Consider the following 13,479-nt stretch of genomic DNA (forward strand, 5'->3'; position numbering starts at 1 on the left):
AATTGGTTTAAGTTTTGCCTTGAAAACTACTAAAGATATTCACGTGATACTTAAGAGATGTCTTCAGGTTTATAACTAAAGCTGTCCGCGGCGCAAAACTGTCCCGTGGATTTTGACATACTTTTGGTCCTTTGTGAAAAATCTCGGTTAAAGTTTTGCATATCAAAACCACTAAACTACTGAATGTATCCTCTTGAAAGTTAATATATGCCTTGTTGATCATAATTGCAGGTCACTATCCATGGCCTATAACTCCTGACATGGATTTCTATGAAATTTGACTTTTTGTGATCTTACAATATTCTTGTTCAATATTCAAGACTCATACCTATATGTATTTTCTTTAATGAAATCTTCCTTATGACTGATCCCTACATTATCCAGGATCTTGTTTTACTTTAAAGCACTGGGAATAGTCGAACCCTCTGTCCTATTGAATGACATACCTTGTTTATATACATAGTATATGGTTTTATTATTTGTTTGGGTCGTCAGACCAAACAAATAATGGTAGCGAAATTTCAGACTCTAATGCTGGTAATTGCAAATGCCGAAAGTAGTCCGCTTTTTTGAAGCGGTTACTTCCCTTTATATTTAACACTAAGGCAGAAAAATTCAGTAGAGATCACTGCGTAAATATGGTCACATGACAGGCGCATTCATTTTCAAGCAAAATAATTCCCGAATGGTCGAAGATTTTTAATATTGTTTTATTCTTTATAGATATACATGCTTATAGTAAGCGCCATGATTATTTACACAAGTGTTAAACAACAGTTAGCGTCGTTACAAACCCTAATTTAGAATAATATGGTTTTCTTCAGGCCGTTATCAATTCACCGTGGCCGAGGGGTTTGCGCGCTTGCTTCGGTAGCGAGAGGTCTGGAGTTCAAATCCCAGTTAAGGCAACTCATTTTTTTTCAAATTGTTTAAGTCAAATAAACATTGGATTGAATATCAGTGTTGCAATTAGTCTTATAGCCAATCTACTACAATTAAAACGCTGGAAAGCATTAGTGGCACTATACAAAAACAAATTGTTTTATAATGTCACAACCTTCACCTTTCTGACATTCTGAGACCCAAACAAATTCAGCGCCTTCTGTGCTTTGATTTTAGATATCGTTTTCGAATTTTATCAATACTGGTCTGTCTACTTTCTGCAAAGGATTTCAATAAAATCATTAAGTCCTAACGGATTATCATTTCCAAAGGGGAATTTGTATGTTTTCGACTTTTTGAACAAGTACAAATGTATAGTGGTTTGTTCAATTTTTGTATTTTACTTAAATGATAAAAATTATAATTTAATGTTAGCAACAATGAAAAAGATCTTTAAAATGTAAAATGATTCGCATGGAATTTCGGATGTGCTCTCGCCATCAGCATGAGCATACATCAGACGGGCCATCTAAAGTTGTGCCAAATTTCTTACATACTTGTTTATATAATATGTAAGAAGTTTGTCGAAAATCACACTATTGGTTTAAAATGTAACACTTTATTTCATTTGTAATAGCATCTGCGGACGAATTGAATTGGCCCGTGCGTAAGAGAAGCGAGCGGAGCAATCATGGACGCTACCGAAGTTGAATGAGGTCCTGACACAGGACCGGATGGACATTTGACATAAATATTAACGTAAAAGTTATGTGACGTCTTAAGTATAGAGGTATGGTTTGAAGATGTATATATCGCTTTCATTACTAATATATTCAGTAATAATGTGATAAAATAATCGTATGATATGGGTAATAGCTTTTTCGTCATGGCTTTTGCGATTTTTTATCTTTTACAATCATGTATTTTTATTTTTCATAGATTTTGTACCTTTTCGTTAAGTGACATTGAAATGTACAGGCAAGACGTATGAAATGTAGATATAAATGATATATATAATTATGTTGTACATTTTAAAATGACAGCGATTCTCCAATAACCCTAATATATGTGCCGATAGAAGAGTCTTTCAGTGTTTAACGAATGTAGAAGTATTTTTATATTAAGTGGTTTTTTATAATATAAAATGTACGAAAATGATATTATCTAAATCTGGTATTTTTATGAAACGCTGAACATGATTTCTTGCCTGCAATTGATTTCTTTATACATGTTATAGCTCAGACTTATTTGAAAGACATTTAACTATTTTGTTACGCGCATATATGGATATTGTTGTTGTTTGGCCTATGCAAGAGGAATCAAGATAAGAGACGTGCCTTCTCTATGGGTTACTTTGGGGGGGGGGCAAAAATGAAAAGAATTACACCTTGTATTTGAATATTTTTTATTCACAACATAAGAAATTCAATGCAACATAAAATGTGTATTGTCAGTGAAAATATTTTTGAAAATTAAAATGTCACTGTGTCACACCAACCACTTTTATCAAATATAATCTGCTATGAACAAATACAGAAAACATCTGATTCATAGCACAGTAAAATATAAGAAAAAAATCACAGGGATTAATAAACCACTTATAATAGTATAATGAAAACAGCATCATATGATCTAGAATTGTTAATTAACAGTACTATAAGCTGTTTTGTGTAATCTGGGCTGAGTCACGTGGTCAAACGAAATGTCACAAGCAGTGTCTACAATTTTGTTCAACACAAAAGTTTAAAGGTTTCCTTTTAGCTTTTTAATTGATTGACTAGGATTAATGTTCTGCACAGTGGTCAGACATCCACTCTCCATTTACTGGCACCGACTAAACATTATTTCAACAATAACGCCAAATTCATAATAATAGTTTATAGCGTATTTATGGATTATTTTAGGGCGCCTCAATATTTATTGAGTTGTACGAGATTCTCGCGGACTTTGGAACGGATCTGTCAAAGAGTCCACGTGACTTCTACCTCCACCAATCATTTGTCTTTCTTCCTCGCTCTCGGAGTCACTACCTGACTCGACCTGGCGGTAAATGTCTATGGAATTAAGTTTGGCTTTTTGTTGTTCTAAATGTTGTTTCCTCCATTTGATACGTCTGTTTTGAAACCAAACTTTTACTTGGGCCTCTGTCAGGTTTAGTGAAGTCGCTAAGTAATATCTGAAGAAGAAACAAGCAATATCTTTTAGAAAACCAATTAGACACATTTAAAAAAAAGTCAAGATATGATGATGTTATAATGCCGGAATATCTGTGTTTTACTTTCATTTTCACAAGACATAATGAAGATAAAGGTATATTACCTTCAATAACAATAAAGGAATATGGTATATATGCAGTGCTCTAAGATGAAATTTGCTCTCAAAGGTTACCTTATATCACAGTGAGCCTTCTCATAAAATATTACGGTAAAGAAAAAGTGTTAAATATTATTTATTTTATACAATTTCTGACTATCGATAGTTTAAAGACCTTGTATAGGTTTGAAACTTATTCAAAGTGTAAAAAATCGCAGCAAGTAAAATTATTTACTGAAATCATCGGGTATTTTCCAGTAACGCCATATTATCAAATTATCATTACATACCTTTCTGTTCCGACCATATATTGCTGTCGCTCGAATTCTGCCTCCATCCGTTCTAATTGTTCTGGTGTGAAAATGGTTCGAACGCGCTTCCCCTTTGCTTGCTTGCTCCATGACTGACAACTTGGACTAGATTTTTTCTCGCTTTTGTCGACTCCTAGAATAAAAGTGCATTGTTATTACTTATTAAGCATTTTTGTCATGTATTATAACAAAACGGAACAGAACATATATTTTATTAGATTTGTACCAAAGGTACATTATCGTAACATATTAACAAACATTTGGTATAATACAGTCACATGATAAACCAGTGTTTATAAGTACCGAATCGCAATAACATATACATTAAGTAACATATTTAATACAATTACATGACAATTTTAACATACAATATTCATCATTGTCTGTTCTAAGAGGACGGGCTTAAATACGTGTAGCAGATGCTCTTAAAGTCATAGCGCGTTAATATATAGCTTTTGTAAGCATTGTTCTTTTATAATTTTTTAATAGTTCTTTAAATTTAAACATGATTGACTAAACATAATAGTACATTTTTACATTTGCATTAATTTGTTGCATGCGATCTTGCTCTTGAGATGTTATTTTACATTAACCGAAGTTATCAAATGGTCTTTTATATCTTTGTCATTTCATACACATTTGTATTTATTCTACTGCAAAAAAATGCGCATACGAATTGACAATCCCTCTTTAAAGGTTGCTAACACGTGGCCTCGTCAAAGTATTTTTTCATTAATTTGACCTTCATTAAACATTTGACAAACAGATGTTGCAAATTATAATTAATTGTAACACAAAGTTTCTGTTGTACATTTTAATAGCAAAAAGTTCAAGTACATTGTCTGCTAAATTTAATGGTACCCTTTATGACGTAATTAATTCATTACTAATCAGACAACCTCTTCACTTCTTTTTTAATTTATTGAGTAAATAAAATGTAATAAAATCGGTTTAAGCTGCAAAAGTGAAATTATAGTGAAAAGTAATTGGTAACAAAAAGTATATTTGATTTAACATAATGTAGCAATTTTTTGCTTTTCTTTAAACGGCTTCCAATTAATTTCGGTTCAATTTCATTCCAGCTCAAATATACGATTAAAATTTGCGCTCTTAGTGACATAATGAAATTAGAGAAATTAGTCTGAACATTTCTATGTAAGAGATAGAATTATAATGCCTTTACGGTCGTTTAAGTGTAATTAGTCAGTATCACAGACGGCCTTTTCTCACGATTAACATACTAGTCATTATAGTTTGTGAAAAATATTTTAATTATTTGAAAATGTTTACATTAGCGCGTATAATGTTTACATTTTTAGGGCCCTATAGAAAAAGTATGCTCAATTTACTGAAATGGCATGTTAATTTTGATCGGAGAATAAAAAAGAAATCTCATCCATTATGTCCGAGAGCTTCCGATTTTTTGTGATATTGAAATATTGGTAGTAAGGGAAGAGAGCTTCAACCACTACCTAGTGACGAAATTATGAAATAGTTTTCATTCTCTATGAGCTTGCTGTTTTTGGTCTTTTCGATAAGATCACATTGCTCTTAATTTATTAAAAATATTTTAAATATCCAAAGTTAAATTTGTTTTAAGTTATATATGAAGACAGTTAAAATGACACAGAATATAGTGTTTTATCTAAGGTAAACGTTCTGTAGATTGTACAAACACCTGCTAATTTTCCCCCTTTTTTCAAGTGTTGTCCTTTTTACATTATGAAACCCTTTGATAGACAATTCGACTTAAAACCCAAAACGTCTGTTTCTGTCCAACAAATGTGCATAAAGAGCATAAAAAGAGCTTTCGTGTGCTTGGGAGATGTGAAATTTAAAGAAAGGGTGGTGCACCGTGAAAATTGGTTTTGTGACAAAATGCTCATGTTTTCTTTCCTATTTCATTTCATTTTCATTTCCTATATATAAAATAATAATTATTGATTTAAAAAAACCCAGAAACGGCTAGTTTTAATTCAAACAGGTATTGTGTGTGTACAAAGCAAGAAATTCTATTCTATATAAGTTTATATATAAATATATATTTATATGTGTGTATAATTAATACTTATTCCCTTGTCTAGTATATACTAACTATAAACTTATTTAAGACAAACCATATAGTTCGCCAAAGGAGAAAAATTCTATAAGTCTTTCATTCTCATCCTTTTCCATTGTGTAAAAATATTTTGTTTGTTATATAATTGTATGTACATTATATATACTTTCGGGAATAAATATGTTTAAACCAAGCAAGAAATTCAAGTTAGCTTTATCTTTTTCATGGACAATAATAAATTTCATAAGAGACGGAATACACAACAGTACATACCGAACAGGCGAATACACTTAAGTGACATACAAAGGCACATTACTGATTATATATTTTTTTACTATATGTTTCACAATTCAATGCAAGCAAGCATGTATTTTATCAGCGAGTAATCCTTCTTGAGAAAATCAAGATAATAAACTTTAACAGTCACTTATTTTTCACCATTATTTGAACGTCACAAATCGGAAAATGTCAGACATAATAGAAAATATTATCTTTTATTCTTCACATGCATTTTCAGATTTGTTATTGTACGGAAGAAATTCAAAGAATATAAAAGAAAATAATTTATACATAAATAATGCGATATATAAAGAGGCTATGATAACAAATTACCCCTTACTTTCAATGTACTATTCAGATAGCTAGCCAGATTGTGCAAAATTTGTACATTCTTTGATTTTATTCAATATTTTATCCGGCAAAACATACAATAAAGGTTCATCGCCAATATAACATATTTACAATGGCGGTACAAATACTAAGACTTAAAGACTACAAGACTACATATTATTGCGCGGAGTTCACGATTTTTTTTTTTTTATTGAACTTTAAATTTGAATTTCTCTTATTAAAAGTAATAATTTTATTTTTTATATTTTATATAGAGTGACTGTCGATTAAAGGAAGAAAATAGACATGCTGATTCTATTTCAACTAGATTGTACATTATGAGATTTAGCAATGTATAAATAATTTTTAGGTGTTGGCATAATTCGTCGATTTAGTCTTTGAAATGGTTAATAAACCCATAGTGAATACGATTCAATGAAATGAACAAGTTAAAATGGTACAAATTATACTGTATTCAAATTTTGCGTGAATAGAAACGCCCATTCAAAAACGTTATTATACAAAATTAGAATTGGGTTCAATTTGCATTGAATCTTCTTTTATGAAAAGCAACAATACTAAAGTAGTCTTCAAATAAAATGAAGGGCCCTTTTAACTCTATTAAATATTAATATAATAAGGGTGACTAAGGTTTACGAAAATTATCAATATTAATATTTGAGTATTGTAATTAGTTAATATATTTCAAAAAAGTGGCATTTTTCATAAAAGGCGAAAATTATGGGGTGGAAAAGAGTGCCATTATGAGTTTTGAATACCAAAAGGTAATAAAGCTTTTAACTTTTGTCAATTTCTCATAATATAAATGAAAGGTCTATTTATTTTTACCGCAAAATCTGATGAGGCACAGAAAAAAATAATACACACAAGATAAAGCGCTTAATGGAAGCATTTCCGGAAAGTAGTTCCGTTGTATTCCTACATCTGAAAGAAGAACGCTTACGTGTGAATTTCAAACGCCCATCCAATTAAAGTATTCGGTAAATTTGGTGCTACATTAACGCATTTTTGTAATGCTGTCGGAATGTACTATATAGTTATAAAGAGTAATCGATGTTTGTGGATATTATATGACGTCAATATATAGAAACAGTCTTTAATTCCTGAAAATGTCATTTTCATTTAGTCCTGACCCTCCCTTGATAGACGAAATGAAACGGAATCTTCTAATACATACATTTCTTGACATGATTTGTAAGCTTTAACAGAATATCGGAATATATATAAATAAAGCTTACAAACCATGTCAAGAAATAGATAAGCATATCGACTTTTTCCCTTACATCATATTCCGAGGCGCTTAAAAAAGAGAAAAAGAGAGAAAATAAAATCTAGATCTTCGGCGAAATGTAAAAGGTATTGCTATACAAGTATTGATATTTATTCATTATTCGCATAAGAAAGCATTTTCATAATAAGTTTATTACTGTATATTATGGAAACAGTAACTTTGTAAATAAATCATAAACAGCGATTGACAGTTTCATATCTAACTGATGAAATATAGTATTTCATTGTGTTGCATGATTATAATATTGCACACGATTATTCTTTATACTCGTACTTCACTTCTTTTTTGTTAATTTCTTTCTATTAATGCAGTATTGATACTATAATGTAATATGGAATTTAAATACCAATAAAGGTAAAATATGTTGTAGATTACATGAGAAAAGCCAGTGTAACAATGATGATGATGATGATGATGATGATGATGATGATGATGATGATGATGATGATGATGATGATGACTATCACATGATCATTATCATCATTATGTTAACTACTATTTTATTATTGTTTCGTGTTTGGCTTCACGCAAATATAACGTAACAAAGTAATTTGCTATTCGTGATTTGTCTAAATATACAACTGTTTGCATATATCCTAAAACATATATTATTTTGTTTAATACTCAATCACTAATCATATGTTATACTACCTAGTTTAATCACATGTGGCTTCATTTTGAAACTGCATTACACAGGCTGAATAAAGTGATTGTGGATTTAATTATCTATTTTATAATTTTACCTTTAAAGCAAATTTATCTAGACCAAAATTAATTTATTATGTTCATAGCACATATTTTTCAAAAATAAAATCATATAATTGAAAAGGAAATTTTGCAAGATTTAAATCATAAGTTTATTGATAACTCAACGGCATCTTCTGAAAAAATGTATACTTTTATGGTTTGAGTCCGTATACATGTATAATTATACGATAACTCATATAAACGAACTTAATAATAATAATAATAATAATAATAATAATAATAATAATAATAATAATAATAATAATAATTATAATAATAATAATAATAATTATTATTATTATTATTATTATTATTATTATTATAATTATTATTATTATTATTATTATTATTATTATTATTATTATTATTATTATTATTATAAATCTACATAGGTATAACAAGGACACAATAGTATTCGTCTTCTATATCTTCGCTTTGACAAAATACAAGATCGTCTATCCCTTTTATACAACATGTTATGAGTGCAATGGTCTACTTATAATAACCGAGTGGCGTGAAAAATGTAAACAAGAAAATAAAATGTTGAAAATTAAAAATATATAAAAGTTTCTAATAAAACAGGGATTAGTGTAAAAAACTGAAGATACGATTTTAGTAAACAATGAGCTCATCCGTTTTGATTTGTGTTTTATTGAGAACAAGTTGTGTTTATAAATGCTTTATTGTACACTAGGAATATGATTTTAATAAAAAATATGATCTGCCTTTGTTAAGAATTCATGAATTTCTTAACTGTAGATATACCGAAGTTGAAAACTTCTGGAAACATCATTAGATAGTTAATGTAATGATCACATCAAAGTTTGTTTATCAACATATCATTATCATAAAAATGCTACAATTTGATTTAATAATTGCAAGTATTTTTTTTTATCAAATATCAAGCTATAAAATAATTAAGTATCTTTAAACCATTTCTGAGAAATTAAACTGGAGATTTCACTTTCACAAGACCCTCTACAGCAGGTGATTCTTTGGTGGGCTAAATTAAAACAGTAATAACATGGAATAAGAACTTTTTTTGCAATTTTAATTATAAGTGTCAAAGTATTTATTGCTAATTTTCGTTTCTGTGTATATATTAAGCTGATACGTTTGTGATTATATATGCTAACACGTTCTCTGGAAAACCTGCCTCCCTCTGATCTGGTGAGTCTCAACGAAACAACCGTGTTTATAAAGTCAGTAAATTGAAATCGCGGAAAGTCGTGTGATTGTACGTAATATAACCTACCAGTTACTTTCGGTTAATTCAGTGCTAGCACATTATATAACATGTTAGATTTACGTGTTGAAAGACTCGAGAAAGATCCATGTTCCGTAATTAGAAAGCACTTTGTTCCACGTCTTCGTGGAAAAATAAACCTCATAGAAATCCGGATTTTCACTTGACATTATTTGATGTTAAAAAAACTTACATCTTTTTTTTAAAAGAGTGGTTTCAAGCTTCACAATGTTACGGTCTCGAAGTATCTTTCGTTGAATTTTGTCATCATGCATGTGGTAGTTTTATACGTTACATAATAGATCGTCAAACATTTGCATGAACTAAATACACAGTGAGAATTTAAGAAGTTAGGAATAAGTTTTGTATCACATTTTATCTTAGATTTTGTATGGAAAAGAACTTTAGTACATGCCACAATTAATAGATTACACTTGTATAACGATGACATTCATTGGGTGGGACAGAGAGTGCAAAATCTACAAAGTCTGGCTTAGCTTGTATTTCATTTTCATATTCCTTCAATATTGAAGACTAATAACATGTGGTCAATTTAAAGTCTGTATTTATGTTCTAATACTTTTTATAAACGTATTTTAACATACTATATTCAAAGCAATGTTACCGACATGTAATTTTAGAGTCAGTCTTAAATGTTTCTGCAAAATAATTCTTAATTCGTTAGCACCATTCTTCAAGGTACAATAAATATTACAAGAAAATACAATAATTCCATTTTAACTTACTATTAAGATCTATGTCAGATTTGTATTTAAAATAAAATCATGATTTTATAAGCCTTAAAGGGCAAAGAAAGATAACACAAATGTTCCATCAATGCAATATGTTAAGCCTACTTTAGATATACATGTTTTTTGTTGTTGTTTTTTTTTTTTTAATTCTTTCTTAATGTCATTTTTATCAATTATGCAAGATTGAAAGATAAAATTTTCATATTGTGCTATAACCCGTTCGGAGACGGTATTTTAATTCCGGACTTTTCTTCAAGAGGACTCAATGCGTGCGGGGATATTCTTTTGACATAGTTTCTTTTTAAATTAAATTATACCTTATAAGTGACTAATCCTGTACCTTTGTCAGATTTTGGTTTGGTTATATCAAATGAGTACAATGTGTATATGTTAGATTTAAATCAGTGAAATTCAAAACTTCAACATAGTTTCTTTCTTTGTTTAATTGTTAAATTATAATAAATTATTCATTTAATGAATTTTTTTCTTTGCAAAAACTTTACCCCTGGTCAAATCATTTAATACAGATATAACAGAACCAAGGGGAATTAATGCAAATCATTTAAACAGATTTTACAGAACGTGTCTATTAGAACAGGAACGAATCAAATATTGTTTGCACGTGCTCCAATGAAAAGATGTTTATTGGCTTGTAGAAAAGGCATTAATTATACTGTTGAAGAAAAGAAGAAAATGCGGGAAAAAAATCATCAAAAATAAGGCAAATACAAATCATTATTAATTCATAAATTGATATTTGGACGATTTAATTTAGGAAAATTAACTGTTTACACGAGGAAACAGGGATATCGCCTACCTGGTGTCCTGGGAGATTCGTTCATCTGTCTGTATGCAGGTGACAAATGTGTTGCCTGCTGCGAGTGTTGTACATGCTGATGAAGATCTTGCACAGCGTTCGCGTGACCCAGATATGGATGTGCTGCTTCAAATAGACGCTGGTGTCGTCTGTGAAAACTTGAATCGTGAATTTTGTCATTTTCAAGATAACTATGAGTGATTTTCTTAAAATTTTCTGTAGAATTTTCTGAACTTGTAGAATCTGGTCTTTTGTCTTTGCTTAAAATAGCGTCTATAGAAAATTTGTCACTAGATTTTTGCGGCGGTGATGACGATAACGACACTGGTGTCGTCTGTGCTGTTACCGGTGTAACATATGGTAATGTAGGAATTGATCTGTACGCAGACGACAAAAATGCTGGGTGTACAGACAAGTCATACGATTTCAAAGAATATGCCAGAGGCCAGAAAGAATTAGCCATGGCTAACATCTGAGCAGAATTTGAATGCATTTCACTTTTTATCTGTCACAAAAATAAACGAATATATCACTTTAACACCGCAGAATTTTAGTTTCGTGCTCACATCAACACTTCAACGTGGTTCCTTAAAAGTTCATGATTTTTGTATTTTGTTTTTTTTTCTTGTGAAGAAACGTGTAATATATGTTAACTAGCGTCACAACAAAAGTTTTCCCGTACTGTTTAAGATATTCAAATCTCTAATAATTCCAGTCACGAAAAGAGGTATCTCATTAATGGACCTTTTCGTGGTCATTAGCCGTTTATATACCCAGCGCGTGCAGTGTCTTCTAACACCTCGATATTGTCACTTTTTTCTGCTCATCCCCCCTACTTGACACTGATTCGATTAACCGATCTTTACAAATTATTTCATTGATAATTGCAATATTGTAGCATGATAGTAATCTAATCGCGTTAAAACCTTTTACCATCCCATTATACCATTCATTTTCGACTCCTCCCGGCCATTTTATGCCATCTTCAATTAAACGTAATACAACGAATCTCATTGGCGCGCGTCACTGTAGGCGGACCAATAGGAAATAGGCGTTCAAGATCTCTACGAAGACTTGGTGTAACAAGCTAATGCGCGTGTTATCATTTTTTTGAATTTATATTATAAAAATGTATATTTATATACATTTGAATTGAATATCTTTTATCTTTTCTTTACGGATATATTTTCAGTTTGTAAGAAGATTTCATATCATGACAAAATATAATTAATTAGCTAAACTTGGTGAATGTTGAAAGAAACAAAATTACGTGCTCTAAATCATGAAATATCAAACTGGATACTAAATGAATATATGTAAAATCAACGTAAAATGTTAATCACTTTTATATTGTTTATCATAATAAAAAACAAGTATTTAGTCAAGACTGTAACGTACAATTTTAGGGCGTTTCAGCTTTGATAAAAGCGAATATTAAACTTTAAACCAAGTTTCTTTTTTGACCTTATTTAACAATATACAATGAACACATAAGTTCTAAAAATAAGAAATAAAATTCTTAAATACATATACAGTAATGTATATGTACATAATAAAAAAAACAAATACACTAATATGGTACGCCTTAGGGGAATTTGAAATGTACAGTTCTAATATTTAAGGAATTTTAAATTACTTGCAAATTGTTATTGTCAATTTGTGGATAATGTAAGATCTAAATGATAAGTCTTATCTAATTGGTCAAATTTTAAAATTGAAATTATTCTGACACTGACATGTTTAAACGGTACATTAAATATACATATTTAGAAATAGCTGGCATTATGATGAATATTCATATTCAATTTGCATATATTAAAGTTATTTTAAAGTATATCATATCAGGGTCTTTCAATTCTATTTAAAAGACCCTGATCATATATAGTTATGAGTCAGTTTTAATATGTGTGTCTATTTTGCAAAGTATAATAAGGTGTCAGCGTTTCCACCATATATTGCCTTATCTGTGCTTCTCACACTGCTAGAATATATTTGCAAGAACTGTTTATCCAGTTGAAAAAATCAATCAAATGTAGCAAATGTAAAGTAAAATGGGACCAAACTTCTACAAACATTAAATGTTTTCAGGCTTAGGTTTCATGTCAGTGAATCACAGACAATTGCTTAAAATGACATGCTTTTGGTGTTTTTGGTATTTTTACATTTTTTGATGATTCCTAATTTATTCCATTCTAACTATGTGCCACTTATGAAAATGATATATAGAACATTTATAGGTTCATGTTATTTTAGGATTATTTTTTGTACCCCTATTTCTTTAAAAGTGAAATAATTATTCACATTTAAGAATGTATATACATGAATGTAGGTATACAATATTTTTATCACATTGTAGTATCATACATATTTGATATGGATACTGATTTATTTATTTAACATAATACAAATTGGCTATCAAATAATGCCAAAT

The 13,479-nt window shown here is 29.8% G+C and overlaps 1 protein-coding gene across 1 annotated transcript; it reads right to left on the bottom strand.

Moving 5' to 3' along the window:
* Positions 1–2,287: 2,287 nt before the first annotated feature.
* LOC132712730 (homeobox protein Hox-A1-like) lies at positions 2,288–12,033 on the bottom strand. The gene is made up of 3 exons (XM_060695149.1): positions 11,049–12,033; positions 3,486–3,639; positions 2,288–3,058 (listed from the first exon to the last, which is right to left on the bottom strand). The coding sequence occupies exons 1-3, from the start codon at positions 11,539–11,541 to the stop codon at positions 2,800–2,802; spliced, it is 906 nt and encodes a 301-aa protein (XP_060551132.1). The 5' UTR covers positions 11,542–12,033; the 3' UTR covers positions 2,288–2,799.
* Positions 12,034–13,479: the final 1,446 nt, after the last annotated feature.

Source organism: Ruditapes philippinarum, unplaced genomic scaffold (assembly GCF_026571515.1).
Source record: "Ruditapes philippinarum isolate M1 unplaced genomic scaffold, ASM2657151v2 ctg4106_1_1_1_1, whole genome shotgun sequence".
Classification (NCBI taxonomy): domain Eukaryota; kingdom Metazoa; phylum Mollusca; class Bivalvia; order Venerida; family Veneridae; genus Ruditapes; species Ruditapes philippinarum.